Here is a 20,498-nt window from a genome sequence, read left to right on the forward strand (position 1 = left end):
CTAATGAGAAAAATCTTTGTAAATATTATTCCAACAACTATATTATGAATACATATTGCTTACACAAAACTATGCACTCTACCAGACGTTTAGTTCCTGTTATGTAGCATACTCACGATCATCTAGAAGAATATGGAAAAAAAGTGCTGAGCAACAAAAACGGGATCTATGTGGATTTTACTACATAAAAAATATGGCATTTCATCTTAGTGGTAAAGGGATAAATTATTTGACTAGTACAGGCTATCAGTCTAGGCATTTGAAAGCAAACAAAATTAGATCCTTACTTCAACAATGTATTGTCAACACTGCAGCAATGACCAATGAACAACACAAATTAAATTAACTCAAACAAGACTTCATGTATTATAAAAAAAGTTATACCTGACACTATGTCAGATTCCAAAAGTTAATTTCTTAGATTAATAATGTAACAGTTCATTGAAACATACACAATCATTTCAAGTTAACTTCTAATGCTCAATCTATTTACACCGAAATTTACAAAAAGAAAATCTTTTTATCAACAGTGCAAAATAAATGATTTCCCCAAAGTCCACTTCTGAATCGCATAACTTCAGATAGAATGTCTTTAGCTATTAATAACAGAGCACACTAAATCAACTGGCTTAAAAAGGTTTCGTCTCTCACAAAAGAAATAGTCCAGAGGTGGAGTGGCTACAAAGTTGGCCAGGTCGGTGGCTCAATAACATCATCCAGATCCCAGGTTCTCCCAGTCTTTCTGCCCTGTCATTGCTGAGAGACATAACCAGGCATCATATGCAGACAAGGTAATGTTCACTGAAAACTAAGATTCCACTTAACCCTGCAGGATTCCTTAAACCTTTGAGGAAAACTTTTCCAGAAATAATGTAACAGATATTCCCTTATTTGTCTAGAATTGGGTCCTATGACTACACTAAACCGATCACTGGCAATGAAAATGGGATTTTCATTACTGAGTCAGGATTTATCCCAACTCTTGAGAGGAGCAGACATCCAAATTTTGCCAGTAAACAAAAAGAAGGGAATGACTAGGGTAGTCACTCAACAATGTCTGCCACAAGCCCATATTAATGTGTTATGAATTAATTCACTAATAAGAAGGAACATACACAATGTTCAAAAGCTATCATATCAAATAAAAATACAAGTAATTCCTAAATTACATACTATTCGTGCTCTACACACTTATGTAGACATTCAAATAAAACACATATAAACAATATACAAAAATGGGGACATTTTACATTCGTTTTTAAACTGGACAGAGGGCAATGCGTACTACAGCTGTGTTTTACCCATGGAAACTTCTGGCATTAACAATATAAAATTATACAGAGTTTTCTATTTTATGCATAAATTTCTATATCCTTTGCTGACTCAAATACAGTTGAAAATGTTATAAAACCACTAGCTTCTTTACAGAAGATTCAGTTCATTAATAACAAAACACACCTAAAAGTATACTTTATGCCTGTCAGATATTATTTCAATGACTATCTATATTAAGGTATTAACATGGTGGTGCTATTTAGAATGGATAATCTTACCATATCATCTAATGAGGATACTCTGCCTTTTCAAACATACAATTCCTGTAATGTAGCATCCTAAAAAACTAAATAAATAAAAGCCCTATATACCACAGGAACTGCTCCTAGATGTTTAATGTTGCTGTTTTCATGAACTATCCTAATGATTTTACAGCTTCTATTTACAGAATGTCTATTTACAGATTTTTTTTTTTACCAGAAGTTTGATATTGTATCTGAAACCTATCTTTTAGTATTAACAATTCCCAAAAGTAGTATTAGTAATTCTCAAATGTGCAGTATGTTTTCCACATTCCTTAAATTGATATTTTCCTTGGTATGAATTCCCTGATGTACTGAATATTTTGAATCCATAGCGAAAACTTACACACATTCTAAATATAAGTTTTTACTCCTGTACAGTCTGGTATCCAGTGAGTTGTGTGATCTTGTGGAAGGTTTCCACTGTGTGAATTTTTAGATTACAAGTCTGACTAATGCACAACGGCTTTTCCACTTCCTGTGTGAATTCTCTGATATATAATAGTATTTGACTCCGGGTAAGATTTTCTTATTCATTATATTGAAAAGGTTCTATAATATAAAATGAGATCTGATTTCAAAGAAGCCTTTCCACATCAATTACATTTATGTTCCCTTTCCTATGAATTCTTTGATGGCTATTAAAGGCTGACTTGTGATAGAATTTTTTCCCACACTCATTACATTCATAGGGTTTCTCTCCTGAATGAGTTCTATAATGTACAGTGAGGTATGACATCCGAGAAAAGGCTTTTCCACATTCGTTACATTCAAAGGGTTTCTCTCCTGAATGAATTCGATGATGTATAGTTAGATATGACATCTGCGAAAAAAATTTTCCACATTCATAACATTCATATGATTTCTCTCCAGTGTGTGTTCTCTGATGTCTATTAAGGGCTGAATTCTGGCAGAAGGTTTTCCCACATTCACTACATTCATAAGGTTTCTCTCCTGAATGAATTCTATGATGTATAGTGAGGTATGACATCTGAGAGAAAAATTTCCCACATATATAACATTCATAGGGTTTCTCTCCTTTATGTATTCTCTGATGTCTACAAAGGGCTGAATTCTGGTAGAAAGATTTTCCACATTCATTACATTCATAGGGTTTCACTCCTGAATGAGTTCTATGATGTACATTGAGGTATGACAACTGGGAGAATAATTTTCCACATTCATTACATTCATAGGGTTTCTCTCCTGTATGTACTCTCTGATGTCTCATGAGCGCTGAGTTCAGATAGAAGGTTTTCCCACATTCGTTACATTCATAGGGTTTCTCTCCTGAATGAGTTCTATAATGTACAGTGAGATACGATAACCGAGAGAAAAATTTTCCACATTCATTACATTCATAGGGTTTCTCTCCTGTGTGTGTTCTCTGATGTGTTGTAAGAGTAGACTTGCGGCAGAAGCATTTCCCACATTCATTACACTTATAGAGTTTCACACCTGTGTGAATTTTATGATGGTCATTAAGTGCTGACTTCTGGGAGAAAGTTTTTGCACAGTAATGACAAACATAAGGTCTCTCTCCTGAATGTGTTCTCTGGTGTTGTGTGAGATGGGTCTTTTGGCAAAAGGATTTTCCACAATAGCTACATTCATAGGGCTTCTCTCCTGAATGAGTTCTCTCATGTTGAATGAGGTGTAACTTCTGGTAGAATGTTTTCCCACATACACTACATTCATAAGGCTTCTCCCCTGTATGTGTTCTCAGATGTACAGTGAGAGTTCCCTTCTGGCAAAAGGATTTCCCACACTGATTACATACAAAAGGTTTCTCTCCTGTGTGAGTCCTTTGATGTATAATAAATTTTGACTTTTTACAGAAGGATTTCCCACATTCACTGCATTCATAGGGCTTCATTTCCATATGAGAGCTCTGATGTACACCAAGGTTCGACATTTGCAGGAAGGCTATTTCAGATTCATTCCACTTACAGGGTTTCTCCTCCATATGATTAACAAAAACTGTCTCTGTTTGGAAGGCTTTCTGGCATTCAATATAATCAAAGGGTTTCTCCAAAATATGAATTTTCTGATAAATACTTTCATCATTTAGAGTATCAGCTTCCCCAGTTTGATTAAATTCATACGATTGATCTCCAGGATGAGTTTTCTCAAGCTTAATATGCAGAAGTGACTTCCCACATCCACTACATTCATCAGGGTTCATTCTTGCATAGCTTCCATCACTAGTAATATACCCTGAAATAGACTTTAAATTCTTCTCACATGAATCACATTTATAGGAGATTTTTCTTGAAGGATCAGGGCTTGTTTCCACATTGAAAGTTTTATCAAGAATATTACCTCTCTCTTCCACCTGGGTCTTGTTGTTGATGAATACCGTTTGCCCTGAAAGTTCCTCTTCATTTTCCTGGACTCTCTCTAGCAAGTCATCAACTTTATAGGCTTCTTCTAAAAAGAAGAAAAATTAACAGAACATTGTACATCTCCCTACATAAGATATGGAAGGAAATTTGTACATTAAGTATCTTATCGTTGGGTAGGTGATGGCTTCATGGACAGATAAAAATAATTCTAAGTGTACTTTTTCCTTAATTCTTTTGGTTTGGAACAACACACAATCTCCAGTGGTGGGGAAAGGCGGGAAGCAAACTGATTAAAACAAAACAAAACAAAAAAAAACACAAGTACCTGCTCTTTGCTACTTTGTAAAATTTTGTTCAAAACTGAGCATAGAAGGGAAATATAAACAACGATCAGAAGACAAAGGATGTTGGACGAATGGCTGACAAGGCAGATATGAAAAGACTCACACCAAATGGGGTAAAACTGACAGGATGACAAAGACTGCTGCTGGACCAAGATGGTCTCCAGGTATGGATTAGTTTTTAAACTTTATACCTTATTTCCATCAAATTGGGAGGGATAGACTACAATCTAAAACATTATCACCTTGTAACGAGCCTTTTGTAGTAGCATCTTCATTAGTCTAGATCCATTAATACTCTTTTCTCCCTATTCTGTACAGTAGTGTCAAATAAACTTTCACTCAAACGTCTTCGTGTTTAGAGGAATAATCCTATAATCTGGGCTCTAACTATAATTCAGTTTCACTTGAAAAGAGAGTCCCAGGAACATGTAAGTCCAACTCGAAGTATTAAACAGATCACAGAGAATGCTATCCTTTCAAAAGTTTCACATATCTTAAACATTCTAATGATGTTATGATTTAATACTGAACTCATTCTGACCATCAAATTATACTTCTTCCTGTTTGGACAACACAACATAAACTTTGGCTAGCTGACCTAGGGCAAGTTACTGAATACCCTGTGTGACTCAGTTTCATCCACCTGTAAAAAGGGGATTATGGTACCCATCTCATAGGGTTGTTGTGGGATTATATAAATTAATAAAGTACTCAGTACAGAAATTGACACAAGATATATACTCAATAAGCATAACAATTATTTTTGCCATTTTCAATCTCCTGACCAGTCCTGTCTCTCGTGTGCTACAGTCACTTAATTCTGAATGTGAACAGTGCTTCCCGGCTCCTCTGAGTTTCATTCAATGAAGAAACTTTAAGACTGAGGTTCCTCAACCTCCTCCTAAAATAGTGATTTTCATTTTTATTTACACCTTATAAATTTTTGGATGGACTTGACTATTGTACTTGCTATCTACCATCCACACTAAGTAAAACTGTATCAACCTTGTCCTCCAAAAGCTGCAAATTCCGAGCCTACTGCCAAAATATCAACGTATGAAATAGAAAAAAAAAAAATTCTGACAAATAATAATTTTCACTACCTGGATTCACAATATGATTCCAAACTAGCATTATACTAGACTACAAAAAGTTAATAACTTCTGCTCTAGGAAACCAAGTTATTGGTACCCAGTAATTGCCCCAGCTCCTTTTCTACCACAGGTCTGTGCTCTTATTGCTTTACTCATTTGCTTGACTTCCAATCTTAATCTACTCAAAATCTATCTTCTGGGGGAACTATTTTTCCATGCTTTAAAAAATAAAAATAAATCCTACTTCTTTTAGCTCCATTTCCTCTTAAGTAGTAGAAAACAATACTATCCATAAAATAATTTTAGCACAAAGTGCTCCAACCTTGCATTGGAACAGAAACATTTCATGTAAAATGCTGAGTTTTAAACTACTTCACACAGCTTTGTTCTCTTTTCTTAACCAAAACCTACCTTCTAAAATGTATGACTCTTTTCTATTTCATTTCAATCCCTAAGTAGAAATTAAAGAAATTGTTTTTAACCTGAATTATACGAGAATCTTTTAAGTACTTGCAGAATATATGGGGGTGTGACCTAGACTTGTACGTTTATAATCACTTAGAAGTTATTTCTGGATAGATTAGAAAGTTCTTTCACCTACCTAGCTCCTTAGATAATCCAAGAAATAAATGTCTGTTATATGTTACATCCTACAGCAAGAGAGAAAAAAACACCCTTCTCTTTACAGAATCATAGCCCAGGGGAGGAAAAAAACTCAAGCGAAAAAATATATAATCAAGTAACAGACTACACGATCAGACCTAATTTTCTTTAAGGTACTGCCACTGGGTAGAATCAAATTTAAGAGAAGGAAGAGATGTAGTGATGATAGAGTAGGGAAGGAAAAACTTCAAGGAAGAGTTAAAAAATTTGAGCTTGGACTTAAATGTGTTATCAAGTAAAAAACGCCCTAACAAAATGTAAAGTTGTAGGGACAATAAGCACGTGAACAGAATGCATTTAAGGCTTTGGACCAAATGGTGTTTAGTGAGAGTTTTGGGAAAAAGGAGAGAATGAATTTTGACAGGGCCATATTGTGGAGATCTTCAAAGGATAAGGAATTTAAACTCCCTTTAGGAAGTAATGGAAACCCTGATGGCGTAGTGGTTGAGCTACAACTGCTAACCAAAAGGTCGGCAGTTCGAATCTACCAGGCGCTCCTTGGAAACCTTATGGGGCAGTACTACTGTCCTATAGGGTCGCTACGAGTTGGAATCGACTTGATGACAATGAGTCTGGTTTGGTTTTTTTGGTTAGGAAGTAACAGGGAATAGCTATAGGCTTATCTCTTGATGCCAATGATAAGATCAACTGGAGATTTCAGATGAACACATCTTACAAACTCAATTAGGACTCAGTAATCCGGCCATGCCAGAATAAAGCTTTTGTTTACGTTACGTCAAAGGAAACTAAGACTATGCAGAGAATAAATGAGGACACTTCACATGGAACAAAAACCAATAATCGTGAAGAGATCAGTAATACTTAAGGAGAAGCGGATATTCTGAGATGATTCCACAGTAGCCACTAATAAGTAAGACAAAAGAAGTATAATTTAGTAAATAAAAAGAGGTGGAAAAGGTGAATAGTAGTCATAATTTGGAAAAACTCCTGATTTCATTTCAGACACGATGAGAACAAAGAAAGTGCTATACGGCTATCACAGAAAATACTGGACTATAGCACAGGTTAGACAATGGTGTTAGAGGCATCAATCTAGATATAAATAGTATAAAAACAAATAGCAATTCTTCAGGCCTAAGATTGGAGAAGCCCTTTGAGAAACTTCAGAAACAAGGAAAATCACACAAAGTAGAAACAGATCCTTCAGAGACATTCCTGGAGGATGAAAAAGGGGAGTAAATGACTCAAAATGCACATATTTAATATTGAGTACCTGCTCTGACAAGACGTTATTTGAGGCAACGGAACAGAACAGTAAATAAAAGAGACAAGATAAAAACAAACACCTGGGGGAAAGAGGGAGACCCAATTACTGCGGTCATCAAATTGAAGAAGGGGTGGATATCAGGAACAACGAACAGCGCCATCAGATGAAGCAAAACTGCGCACAACGACAAAGGGAAGACTTTATCGGCTTAGGCACAGGATGAGGACTTGGCATCTGACCTCAAAGAAAGAGATGAGAAACGTAAAACTGGCGATAGAAACCAGTCTGAGGCATTTCACACTAAAGGAAAAGAAAAACAGGGAAAGTAATCAGAACATAAGAGTCACATAAATTATTTTTTATGAAGGACTTACGAATGCCTAAAAACAAAAGAAATCAATGGTGATCGGTTATTGAAAATGCTAGAGACAGCAAGCCAATACCCAAGGGTTGAAGAGGGGGAAGGAAGAGACTGGATTCTGGGTAGTGGTCAGCACAGAAAAGCTCTGTAACACCAGGTTTGTGTGGAAAGAGGGGCTGAGGGTGAGATTTAGGTATCTAAGACATACAAATAACTATCTTTAGTCACTTCTAAAGGTTTGGGACCATTAAAAAAAACCCTAAAAAGCACCTCGAAGTTACCAATCTCCTCACTGCCTCCACTAACACACCTGGGTAACTCTGAAGTAGGAATTCTCCTTCTACTATCCATGGCTCTTCTCCTTGCTCCAACTTGGTGATAACATCCGGTTTGATAATGGGATGCCCTGTTAATGAGAAATGGAAGAGAACTTGAGCCTGCTGCTTGGCTTCGGGATCTCTGTCATAGGAGGGATGTGCTGCCATACGAGCTGCACCATGTACATGCCCATCTGGGTTTTACCAAAATTAGAACCTTCAACAGGGAGAGAAAGACAAAAAACGCCCTGCCTGGTGCCCAAAAGAGGTTAAACACATTTGTCCCATCACAGTTAAAGTGACTACATTTGAGAGCAACCCCATACATTTTAGCAACTCAGAGCGCAAACTCTCCTTACCCAGTGAAATTAGATGGCTGTAGTTCTCCAGCATCACGTCCTTGTATATTGTCTTCTGAACAGTGTCCAGTTGCTGCCACTCCTCCTGGGTGAAATCCACAGCCACATCCTCAAACGACACTGACCCCTATAATGGCACCATGATTGGAACTGAGTGACATGGAAAAGGCATACAGAAACAAAATTTTATCATGCTAACTGGTAAAGTTAAGTAAACTGTGTACTTTTTTTCCCACATGACAGGTTGTGGGGAAAATAAACACACTGCCATGGGGTTCGCACACTCAAAACAGACGACAATGGCTCTCACTGCAAGCCAGGCTCAGTGCCGGCTGATGGGGCTAAGACGTGCACACACACCTGTTGTTGAGGACCACAGGCCCGAGGGCCCCTCATATAAACATAGGAGACATGCTACTCCTCGGGACCCTCTCTTCATTCTGCTTGCAGAACAATAACATGGTTGATTCTCCTCCGACCTCCCTGGCTGCTCCTTCTCATTCTCCTTTGCTAGTCCCTCCTCTCCTCCTAAAGTGGGAATGCCCAGGGTTCAGTCTCAGGTCCTTTCCTTGTTTCTATCTACACTCCTGGCTTTCATAGTGACACCAGCTCGCCTCACGGTTTTAACTAACATCTGTATGCCAACGCTGCCCAAATTTACATCAGCCCAGGCCTCGCTCTCGAACTCCACATGTTCCCAGATCTCAAATGCAACATCCCTGGAATGGAACGACTTCTCCCTCCACCTTTCTAGTTCTGTCCTGGAGCCCAGGGAGCTACTCCCACTCCCTCCCCGCCTTGCCCCCACCATTGCTGCTGTAAGGCCTCACACGTAACTGTACATGCACTCCAAATCAATCACCAACCGAAAGAGATGACCTGTACCTTGTCCCTTGATGGCCCAATGAAGCTAGGGATGGGATGCTGGGACAGTAGCTGGGAAATCGTCAGGCACTGCACAACAGAGCCTGTCTGACACACACACGGAATCAGCTGACACACGTTCTAGTCTTATGCTGTATTGCAATGGTAAGTCTACAGCAGATTTGACCATGGCTGCCCCATGAATTACCAGTAAGAGAGTGGTTAGGGCGCCCATGACTCCCAGCCTGGGAACCCTGAACTCCCTTTCTTCCCATTAACACATTCCAGGAGAGGAGCACATTTCTGAACAAGGGCAGACACCTAACAAAACATCTGGAGCTATCTAAACAATATCTTTAAAAGTATATCTTCTGAATAAACTGTCCCATACACACTCAAACAGGTTATTATCATTTCTCACCTCGGAACTATAAATAATGATGATACCTATCACATCCGCAATATTAAATGAACTAATCTATATAAAGCATTTAAGTTTTTGACATAATACAGGTAGTCCCTAACCAACAAACCACACTTATGACCTTTTCAACGATTTATTTTTTACGTATGTATATGCGTATTAAAATATTTATATATAACGCTTCCAAACCCAAAGACAAAAAATGGGATTTAAAGGCAGTAATAACGAAAACTTAGAAAAAAAACAGGTATTTGACTTACATCAGAACCAACTTATAACAGAGTCATTAGAACAGAACCTCATCATAAATCAGGGACTACCTATATATACTTATAAACGATATCTACTGCAGTGAAATCTCTAAGAGCTGGAACTGCTGTCTTTTTCGGGTCTCACAAGTTTTTCGCTTTTGACAGGGTCTAGTCTTACTACTTTTCTATCACTCATTTTAGTAGAAAATATTTGCGTCTTCCTTCTCTGACAGATTTCCGCCTTTCGCAGGTTTTACACTTGTTATTGTTGACTATTTACAGTATATCTTATCACTTTCCAAATTAAGAGAGAAAATTAACCAAAAAACACAGAAGTTTAAATAACTAAAGGTAATGTGACTACTAAATTTCACACAACTCCCAAAAGAGATTATAAAATGATATCTCTACATTAAAAAACAAAAAGTTCAGATGATTTCAACAAAACATGGAGAAAGGAATGTTTTGGAAGCTTGGGGAAGGGAAAAGTGATGTCATGCTCAAGGGCCATTTGAAATAAGGACAAATCCCTTGTGTGGATTGGAGAGTTTTTATACGTGAAACAACGGAAGAGTGCAGAGTGGGTTCTGCTGGCAGGATTCCCTGAGATGTCTGGTGAATTGACCCTTGCTCTCCTCAGCTCTAGGTTCAGAAATGTCCATGGACCAGGCTTTGCTGGGGTGGTCAAGGGTGACCATACTGGAGAGTGTTTCATGGCTGATGAGCCATCTGTGGTGGAAGGCGGAGCTCCCGCCCAATCCAGACTAATCTACGTGCAGAGGAGCCCCAGCCCTTGATGACTGGGATAGTCTCGGAGGGGAACAGTCCATCTTCCAGAAGCCCTGCCCACACTTCATTCAGGCACCACATCTGTAGCTGCCCTGAGTAGGAGCCAGGGGCCCAAAAGTTCACATATCACATTGCTCTGCCTTGCTGAGAGACAATAACTGCCTGGTGTTACTTCTTAGGAAAATAAGCTTCATTCACTCAAATGGGTATTCCTTGGTAGTCTGTCAAGCTGAACCTTAGACTTTGGTATTTGTCAACACAGTGATTGTACAATGGGTCAAAACATGACAAATGACCTCCAGATCACTCATAAAAGGAGGAGGATAAATGTGGAGAAGAAAAGCATCAATTCAGGAAAATTCAGGCAAGAAAAACAAACAAATAAGAGTGTATTACAAATAAAAACAGTGAGATAAAAGAAAAAGGACCGTATATATCTATGACTACGATAAACGTGAAATAGTAAAATCTTTTTACCAAAAACTTCCTTAGAAGCAAACATACCATTTCATTTCATTCGTACTTCTATAGTCCTTACGTAATTTCATAATTATCTGTTTTTTGTTTGTAAATATCATTCCCATTATTCTAAGGGATCTTCCTGAGAAGGAATACTGAATTCTTTTTGGAATCCTGGCTACTAGGAAAATACTCAATTTTGTGAAGAAATAAATGAATAAACAAATAATTATTCAAGTGAGTCAGTCATTAACTTCTTACATATTAAAAGTTCTTACCAAACGCAAGAAATGAGAGAACTGTTATGGATTGAATTGTGTCCTCCCAAATATGTACTGGAATCCTAACCCCCACTTATGTGGATGCAATCCTATTTGGGAATGGGGTTTTGTTATGGCAATAAGGCCATATCAGTATAGGGTGTGTCCTAAACCTAATCACTGCAAAGTTATACAGAACAGTGAGTTATAAGCAGCAGCAGTGTAGACAGAGACAAGCAAGCATAAACAGGGGAAAGACAGATGCCACATGGAGACTGTCAAGGAACTGAGGAATACCGGGGCTACAGAAGCTGAGACAAGGACCTTCCCCCAGAGCCGACAGAGAGAGAGCCTTCCCCTAGAGCAGGCACCCTGAATTCAGACTTCTAGCCTCCGAACCTGTAGCAAATAAATTTCTGTTCTTTTCAAACCACCCACTTGTGGTATTTCTGTTACTGCAGCACTGGGAAGTTAAAAGAGGCACAGAGCATGAAGTGGCAGTCTAATTTTAATGCATACATGGAATAATGTGCACCTGCTCTAAGCTTCTGGTTCTGCATTTGTAATTTCACAAAATATGCAATTTATGAGGTTTTAAAAACTGTTTCTAACTTTGTCTTAGAAGAAAAAAACACTACATTAAGAAAAAAATCAGTTTTTTTAAAAATATCTGGAATGACGTAAAACACACGTATTGTTGCTGCTTAAAAATGGCACTATCCTGAACGTTCCAAACTCATTTTTTTATTTGGCGATTAAACCCGAGCAGTGGCCCAAGTTCACTTGTATGCATAAAGGAAGGAGAAAACGGTATTGCTTTTCCTCTAGCTTAAAAAAAGCTTTATAAAACATTTTAAGATTTGAGAAAATGTGTTTCATAAAACCTGGATGACAAATTGTTAGAACAACCAATCAGAATTGCAGATATTAGGGATTTTAGCTTAGTTTCACCAAGATAAGGGAATAACTCATGATGGACAGGTCTTAAAAGACCGTTCCATACTGATAACATTCCAGAGAGTTTTTTAAAAATACAATACGGAGCTGCGTTACATGTTTCCATACCACCTAGAAAACTGGGCAGGAAACTGGGAATACTTCCGGTAACATCTGTTTACCACTTTACCAGAGCTGGGTTTATGTGTGGGGAGTACCTGCTCCTCCACTGCTCTGGATGAAGGACTGTAATTTCAAGGTTAAGTGCTAGACTTTCATTAGTAAATACTGGGAGAAAAAGAATATTCCTCACAGGACTGTAATATGATAAAGAGCTGAGAGAACGTTAACGGATGGGTTCTGTGTGTTACAATGACATCTGTATGTCAGACATCACACACGCATCACTGGAGGCTAAAGATAATCAAACCACAGCCAGAGCCTGCTGAGACCAACAGAATGCAAGCCAAGAGTCCGCCACCAGCACCAAGATAGCTCCTGCACATCAGGAAAATGACAGACACTCTCAGACATGCAAAGACTCAAGAGTCAGAAAGTTAGTGCCCTACCTATGTGGCCTACCCAAGGAAAACAACTAAAGCAGTAAGTCCTCCAGACACAGTGAGAGGGAAAAATGAAGACTCCCACAGAAATAAACCATCACCCATTTGTCAGTGTGTTGTACTGTGGTGGCTTGTGTGTTGTTGTGATGCTGCAAGCTATGCCACCAGTATTTCCAATACCAGCAGGATCACAAATGGTGGACAGATGCCAATGGAGCTTCCAGACTAAGACAGACTAGGAAAATAGGCCTGGTACCAAAAACCCTATGGATCAAAACAGAATATTTTCTGACAGGACTCAAACATGCCAATAGTTGTTAGATGGTGCAGGACGTGGAACTTTCGTCTGTTATACACAGGACCACCATGAGTCAGAGGCAGCAGCTAACAACAGAAATGAAAAAGAAACACAAACTAATTCTTCACACTTCACCACCACCGACATCACCTACAGACAGTCCCCGACTTAAGACGTATTCGAGTTAACAACGAACCGCACTTTAATAATACATACAACATGCAATGTTGCAGTGTGTAATTTGCTGATGTTATCATTCTCAGATGTTCATTCCAACCCCCAAAGACAAATAAACATCGGATTTATAAAGATATTGACAAAAAAAAGCAATAATAATAAAAACTAAATAAAAGAGGTATTTGACTTACGTTAGAACTGACTTCTGACAGAGTCGTTGCAACAAAACCCAATTGTAAATAGGGGGCTACGAGTATTAAACAAGCTGCACCTACATACACTGACTGAAGAGGGTGCTCTTGAACTAGGAATCTTGCCCCCGCAACCATCTCAAGAACAGAACGCAAAGCAAGGCAATAATGGAGCAGCGCTGTCAAGACACTCAGGCAAACTTTCGAACCATTCCTGAGCAATCTGCTACTTAAATCTTAATCATTTCAGGGTAATCACAAACTATCTCACTCTCATCCTCACTCTTAGCTGATGAGCCTGACTCCTAATTCCCTAAGAGGAGTGATCAGAAAAGAATGCCATACGTCCCACTCCATCTCTGACCACGAGCCAGTCTACCCCCAACCCACAGACTCTGCCAGGCCCTCTTGCAGACTCAAGGTTGCTCCAGCAATTCTCCCTTCTCACACACACGGCAACCATTTCTATGGAACTGTGTTCCAGACACCAGAAAAATTACATGCACTGAGTCCTCCTTGGGCCATACAACCTCTGCTTACATGAGACAAGCTTAAAGCATGAATGGCATCGGTTTAAGGGTTGTTATTTAGTAAAGCTATTCACAATTACATCAAGACAGTCAAAGAAAAACTTCCAGATCCCAGGAAATCTTCAAAACCCATAAGAAAACAAAAATGTTTCTTATGGTCAATGTAAGTCCAGTAATGGATAGTGTTGTGGATTGAACTGTGCCCCCCAAAAATATGTGCTGTAAATCCTAACCCCTGTACCTGTGATAGGAGCCCTGGTGGCAGAGTGGTTAAGTACTCGGCTGCTAGCGCAAGTCTCAGAGGTTCAAACACACCAGCCCCTCTGTAGGAAAAGGATGTGGCACTCTGCTTCTGTAAGGATTTATAGCCTTGGAAACCCTGTGGGACAGTTCTACCCTTGTCCTACGAGTTGCTTTGAGTTGGAATCAACTCAATGGCTTTCTTTGTTATGTTACTGTGGCAGTATTAGCGTAGGGTGTGTCTTAAACCAATCTCTTTTGAGATATAAAAGAGCAGATTAAGAATCAACTCAAGGGTTTTGTTATGTTAACGTGGCAGTATTAGTGTAGTGTATGTCTTAAAGCAATCCTCTCTTCAGATATAAAAGAGCAGATTAAGTAAGCAAGCACAGATGGGGGACAACAGATACCATGCCACACGAGCTCTCCAAGGAACCAAAGAACAGAAGCTGAAAAGAGACAAGGACCTTCCCCCAGAGCTGACAGAGAGAGAAAGCCTTCCCCTAGAGCAGGCACTCTGAATTCGAACTTCTAGCCTCCTAAACTGTGAGAAAATAAACTTCTATTTGTTAAAGCCACCCACTTGTGGTATTTCTGTTATAGCAGCATTAGATAACTGAGACAGATGGTATTTATCTTTTTTTTTGCCATGAACGTCAAGAACACAAGACATATTCGCACCTCGGCTTTAACAGCTCTGAAGGATCACACCAGCTACACATGAACATGGCAAAGATGCTTGGGGATGTTCTGCCACTCCATGTTTTGTCTGATCACATCTTTTTTCTATTTCCACTTTCCCATTTTAAAGTTAACCTTTATACACCTCCTAAAACGTATTGTAAAATAAAGTAGGGAATAAATACGTGAACAAAACACTCACCAGGGCCTTATCCATTTTCTGCTGCTCTTGGGAAAGTGTGGAGGACAGTAAGAGTGAAGGCAGACCTGGGGGAGAACACAAGTAATGACATCATGAGGGGTCAGGCTGCCAGGTACAATACTGACCTGGGACTTTAAGTCCTATCAGCAATCTCAAACTCTGCGATTTTGCACAAGTCACCTACCTTCTCAGGCCCAGCTTCTTTTTCTATCAAATGAGGCAGCAAGAGATAACCCTTGCAGACTTTTCCCGCGCTGTGTGCACTGTGTAGGTACCAGGGTGGTGCAAACAATTTGCTCTCAGCTACTAACTGAAAAGTTGGCAGTTTGAACCCACCCAGCAGCACCAGGGAAGAAAGGTCTGGTGATCTGCTTCAGTAAAGATTACCTACAAGACAGTATGAAGTAGTTCTACTCTCTTAACATATGGGGTTATCATGACTAAGAACAGACACCAGGGTAATGGTTTTGGTTTTGTTAAGTGCCTTGTGTGATTCCACGAGGGCAGAACTGAGGGGGAATCAGCATAAGCTTGGAGACCAGAGGTGATGACAGGCACTTAGAGACACGTTTAGAACCTGGAGAGGGTGACAGGAGGAGGAGGAGGAAGGATGTTAGGGTGCGAAGGGAGAGTACACACAGAATGTACTCAGCCGTGGCTGATGACCCCTTCGCCTCCAGTAAACCCTGTCCTCACCAATCTCCCCATGCAGGACCCTTTCCAGGGCAGCCTGCCCCACGCCCACAAACCCAACGCACTCGTCTCTTCTGGAAGCGGTCAACACCCCCCACTATCACACACTCTGGAATGTCCTCACATGGGACGTATTCACCCAACGCTGCTCGCTCGGGCAGGAGGATCAAGAACTGCCTCGGGGCCCGCAGATCCACGACCTACCCCTTCGGGGGCTGCTCGGCCTCTGCCCCACGGCTCGGGTAGGCGGTCCGGGTCCGGGGCTGATCTCTTAGGCGCGGCCTCTGCTCCTGAGTCTCTTCCCTTCCACCTCACCGAGGTCGTTCTGTTCCTTAGGAGCTGGGTCGGGGCCTACGGGACAAGTGCACTTCGGCCGGAACGTTCCTCTCGGGCCCAGATCGGCCTCCCGTGGAACTCACCGTCCCCGGGGCCTCGGCCGGGCCGTGGATAAACTCAGACCAGGGCCGCTGGCGATGCAGACGCGCCGCTCCCGGAGAGTCTGCGGAGTCTCCGCGCACGGCCCAGGCCAAGGGAGGCCCCTACCACGCGCCGAGCGCCTTCTCTGCCGCGGCCACCAATGGCCGGCTCGGCCTCTCTGGCCAAAGAGCCGCGGGCTCCGGGGTCGCGCCCGGGGAACCCCGCTCGAGCTTCGCCTGGCCTGCGCGAACCCTTGCCCGCACAGCCCCGCGCTAGCCTGGCTACCGCCCCAGCAGGCCGGCGCCCACACCCGCAGGCGCCGAGATTCCCCCCAATGAGAGGCCAAAGCCTGGGAACGAGTGCGAGCAGCGACCTGCGGAGGGACCGGAAGCGAGAGCAGCGCGGCGGCAGTGCGCATGCACGAACACGCATGCAGGGCTAGGTGCGCACGCGCAAAAAACACCGGAAGTCTGCCCACCAGTTTCCACTGCTGGTAACACTGCAAATACCTAGACTCCAGTTCCCATAAGTCAATGCGCCTCCACTTGTAGGGAATGTCTCCACCATATGTAGCGGTTAAAAAGGCGCAGTCTGGTAGGAGGATTGTATGTCCAGAACCCCGACTCAATTTAGCATGTGTCGAAGTGTCTTGACTCGCGTAGCGGACTGCGTGATTGCGTGCTGGAGTCCTAGTCCTTTCCTTTCTCTAAAACTTTTTGAATTAGAACTGCATTTTCCCTACAGCCAGGATAAGGAAAGAGAAAAGTGTATCCTCTTCGCTTAACTAAAGTTACTAGAAGACTCACTAATATACTAAAACAACAACAACAGCAAAAGCTAAAATACTAGGATACAAAAAATGCCCAGCGATGCAATAAAAGAATATTACCCAGGGACAGAAGGTTTCACCAAGGAAGGAAAAAAAAATGGTGGGTTTTTCTAGATTACGTAATACGTAAAAACTGTAGAAAAATCAGACAATACATGCAAACCAAAAGAAGAAAAGAGATGCCTGTGATCTTATCTCTCAGAGGTACTATGCTTATGGTTATGTAAAAATGTCGTTTTTTCAGAAATAGGATCCAAGAACAATGACTGATCATTTTTTAAAGCAGTGCAACAGTGTTGTTGGTCAATTGTTTCTTAAATGCAGTTCGGGGAAAATTAAAAATCTTTGTCAGCCCAGAAAATCCTCTCCATAAATACAGGACAGAAAGAAAATAGTTTTATTGAATAAGCATTAAACCAGACTGTGATGTGGATCCCAGGAGAACCCCTAATGAAATTGCAAAGAGAAAAATAAACCTCACCTTTATATGTAATCCTGCACGTACAATCCATTATATACATGTTATCAAGGTAAACAGTAACTTGTCCTCCTGTGAGAGGACTTGACAGCATCATTTGCTATACATTCTTACATAAAAACAAAAACACCAAACCCGCTGGATTCCGACTCATGGCCACATTCTTACATACTTGATTCTACATTCATCTGGTAACCCAGGTGGTCATATGTGCTAGTTATTTGCCTTTGTCCAAAGGAAAAATAAAACTTCTCACATCTCTATGACAAGCAGGTAGTAACAGTTTGTAGCAAGGTGCCTAGGCTAAACTCCCATGGTGACGGGGAGGTGGGGCTCCCTCTTCCTTGAGGTTTACATTTCAAAGAAATGGCTCTCTTAAGAAAAACATTCTTGGCTTGTAATGACGACAACACTTCCTCTCATGTAGTTTGGACATGTTATCGGGAGGGACCAGCCCCTGGAAAAGGACATCATGCTTGGTAAAGTAGAGGGTCAGTGAAAAAGAGGAAGACCCTCAAAAGATGGATTGACACAGTGGCTGCAACAATGGGCTCAAACATAGCAACAACTGTGAGGATGGCGCAGGACCAGGCAGTGTTTCGTTCTGTTGTAGATAGGGTCATTATAAGTTGGAACCGATTCAATGGCACCTAACAAGCTACAACAATAACAATGAAGTTTGAACGTAAGGTTTATTCTGAGCAGTTATCCCATATGCATATAGGGAAATGATTTTGATTCCACAAAAAGCAAATCGCTAGAAGAAGCTAGGTACAATGAAGCTTATAAATAGAACCAAAAACCAAACCAAGCCCACTGCCATTGAGTCGATTCCAACTCATAGCAACCCTATAGTGTTTTCAAGGCTGTGAATCTCTACAGAAGCAGGCTGCCACATCTTTCTGCCATGGGACAGCTGGTGGTTTCAAACCACTGACCTCTCAGATAGTAGTCGATTGCTTTAACCACTGCACCACCAAAGCTCCTTCATAAAAAGAAGAGGACAGAGAAATATAGAAGAACAACCATTGGCTAATCTTAACATGATTGATTGAACCATGCCCTCCCCTTTTACTGAGATAAACTGTTATCAGGTCACAAGATGGTCTTTGGCCCTCCACATAACCATATCTTTTGAAATTCAAATTTAATAAGCCTGGCTTTGAACAGGAAAGAAAAGATTTCACTCTGGGTGAAAGAAAAGTCGATGGTGGATTAATTTTGGTCTGGGATTTCTTTAAAGTGAATATTTGGTTTTGTGGGTAAGAAAACTCCAAAATCAAAGCAAGATATCTGCTATCAATTTCTCTCTTTGACACTTTAATCACTCTTCAAGTCCTGGTTTGCACATTATTTCTATCCTGGCCACCTTTTCTAGAAATGCTACAATTAGGCAACGTCCATCTTAAAGTGTGTTGGTATATCGTCCCAAAATGGATAACTAAACAATCTAGGTTGGATCTGATATTGCAGTGTGATGAATCACTTTGTGTGGCCTTTCTCACCATGGTATTGTAACTCCCACCCAACTGATTGGGTGGGACTGTACAAATAAGGTAATTGTGGCCCACTACAGAAATTGTTCAGTTTTGCCTTAAAAGAGAGCCAATTCCAGAGCAGAAGGAGGATCTCACCACCACCAAGGAAGAAGGCCAAGAGTGAAGCACGTCCTTTGGACCTGGGATCCCTGCGCTGAGAAGCTCCTGGAACCAAGAGACCAAGGCAGAGAGAGAGAGAGAGCTGTAACACTGAAGATGTCAAGAAGCAGTGGCAGAGAAACCACCGCAGCAGAGACCAGCAGCAGGAGACGGTGTGGTGGGCTTCCCAGCCCACAGAGTGAGAAAGATGAGTGCCTTTGGGCAGAAGGTTTGCTGGAGGAGTAGAGTGCCTCTGGGCACTTGATAGAGCTAGATATGCTGATCTATGGAGCTAGAGCTGAGCACCTTCAGACTCAGGCTTACCAGTTGAGTTGGGTGCCTTGGGGTACTTATCAGCAGAGCTAAAAGAGCTTTGTAATGCTTACCGAAGCAGGGCAGAAGCTGAGGGACCAGAGAGAGGTGTGCCTGTGGCACGACTGAAAAGAGGCTGCCCTGATGGAAGAACTGTATCTTGAGTGTTCCTGAGCCTGAATTATAACCTGTTACTTCCCTAATAAACCCCATAATCATGAGTATTGTGTGTGAGTTCTGTGTGGCCATTGCAATGAATTATTGAACCTGGCAGAGAAGTAGAGAGTGCCATGGGAGGGACGGTTGGTGTCAGAACTAGTAAAGATGGTGGAGAGAGGAGATATTTCTGATCTCCACCTCATAGAAATCAGCCTGCTGGATTCTCCTCCCTCGTGAAGTTAGAGGAGATCAGATGCTGCCCCCACACAATTTTTACAGATATGTTCAAGGAAGAACAAAACAATCACCTCTCTACTTCTCTCCTCTTAGTGATGCAGCTTAATATAGAAATAGCTATACTTATGCTGCAGAAATATCATTTGAGTGAAAAGAGAAGGGCTTTGCAAATGTCAGCCTTTGAGCATAAGGATCACATGGAGAAACTAGTTGAAATACAGATGCCTGGACCCAGTCTCATGGATTCTAATGCAACAGAACTGAGGTAGGGCCTGTCATGATGAAGCACCAAACTTATACTCTGCTAAAAATAAAGCAAAGAGTTTTTACTGAAAGATAAAATGTTGCATGGAAAACAAAACAAAACAAAAAACAGGAGACATGATCATCCAAAACAGGATGCTGCAGTGTCCCAAAAAGCAAGAAGAGAGAGAGGTATTTATCAGGTGGAATTAACAAAGGAGCATGTGTTTGCAGGCACTGGAGGTTATATATAAATATATATATAAATATATATATAAATATATATATAAATATATATATAAATATATATATAAATATATATATAAATATATATATAAAT

At 40.8% G+C, this 20,498-nt stretch overlaps 1 protein-coding gene across 2 annotated transcripts; it reads right to left on the reverse strand.

Annotated features, from left to right (window-relative positions):
• Positions 1–213: 213 nt before the first annotated feature.
• ZNF12 (zinc finger protein 12) lies at positions 214–16,646 on the reverse strand. 2 transcript variants are annotated; one of them, XM_004380826.2, is made up of 5 exons: positions 16,051–16,646; positions 15,154–15,218; positions 8,289–8,415; positions 7,923–8,018; positions 214–4,007 (listed from the first exon to the last, which is right to left on the reverse strand). In XM_004380826.2, the coding sequence occupies exons 2-5, from the start codon at positions 15,166–15,168 to the stop codon at positions 2,155–2,157; spliced, it is 2,091 nt and encodes a 696-aa protein (XP_004380883.1). In that variant the 5' UTR covers positions 15,169–15,218; positions 16,051–16,646; the 3' UTR covers positions 214–2,154. The 2 variants fall into 2 exon arrangements, with proteins under 2 accessions (XP_004380883.1, XP_023591132.1); XM_023735364.1 differs by lacking the exon at positions 16,051–16,646 and adding an exon at positions 15,338–15,760.
• Positions 16,647–20,498: the final 3,852 nt, after the last annotated feature.

This window comes from Trichechus manatus, unplaced genomic scaffold (genome assembly GCF_000243295.1).
Source record: "Trichechus manatus latirostris isolate Lorelei unplaced genomic scaffold, TriManLat1.0 scaffold00077, whole genome shotgun sequence".
Taxonomy (NCBI): Eukaryota; Metazoa; Chordata; class Mammalia; order Sirenia; family Trichechidae; genus Trichechus; species Trichechus manatus.

Bases quoted from the DNA above. Each gene is read 5' to 3' on its own strand.
- ZNF12 (XM_004380826.2), bottom strand. The intron at 8,019-8,288 runs GTAAGGAGAGTT...TCTCATTAACAG, and splicing joins CAGCCATCTAATTTCACTGG to GGCATCCCATTATCAAACCG. The intron at 4,008-7,922 runs GTGTGTTAGTGG...TCTTCTTTTTAG, and splicing joins CCTACTTCAGAGTTACCCAG to AAGAAGCCTATAAAGTTGAT.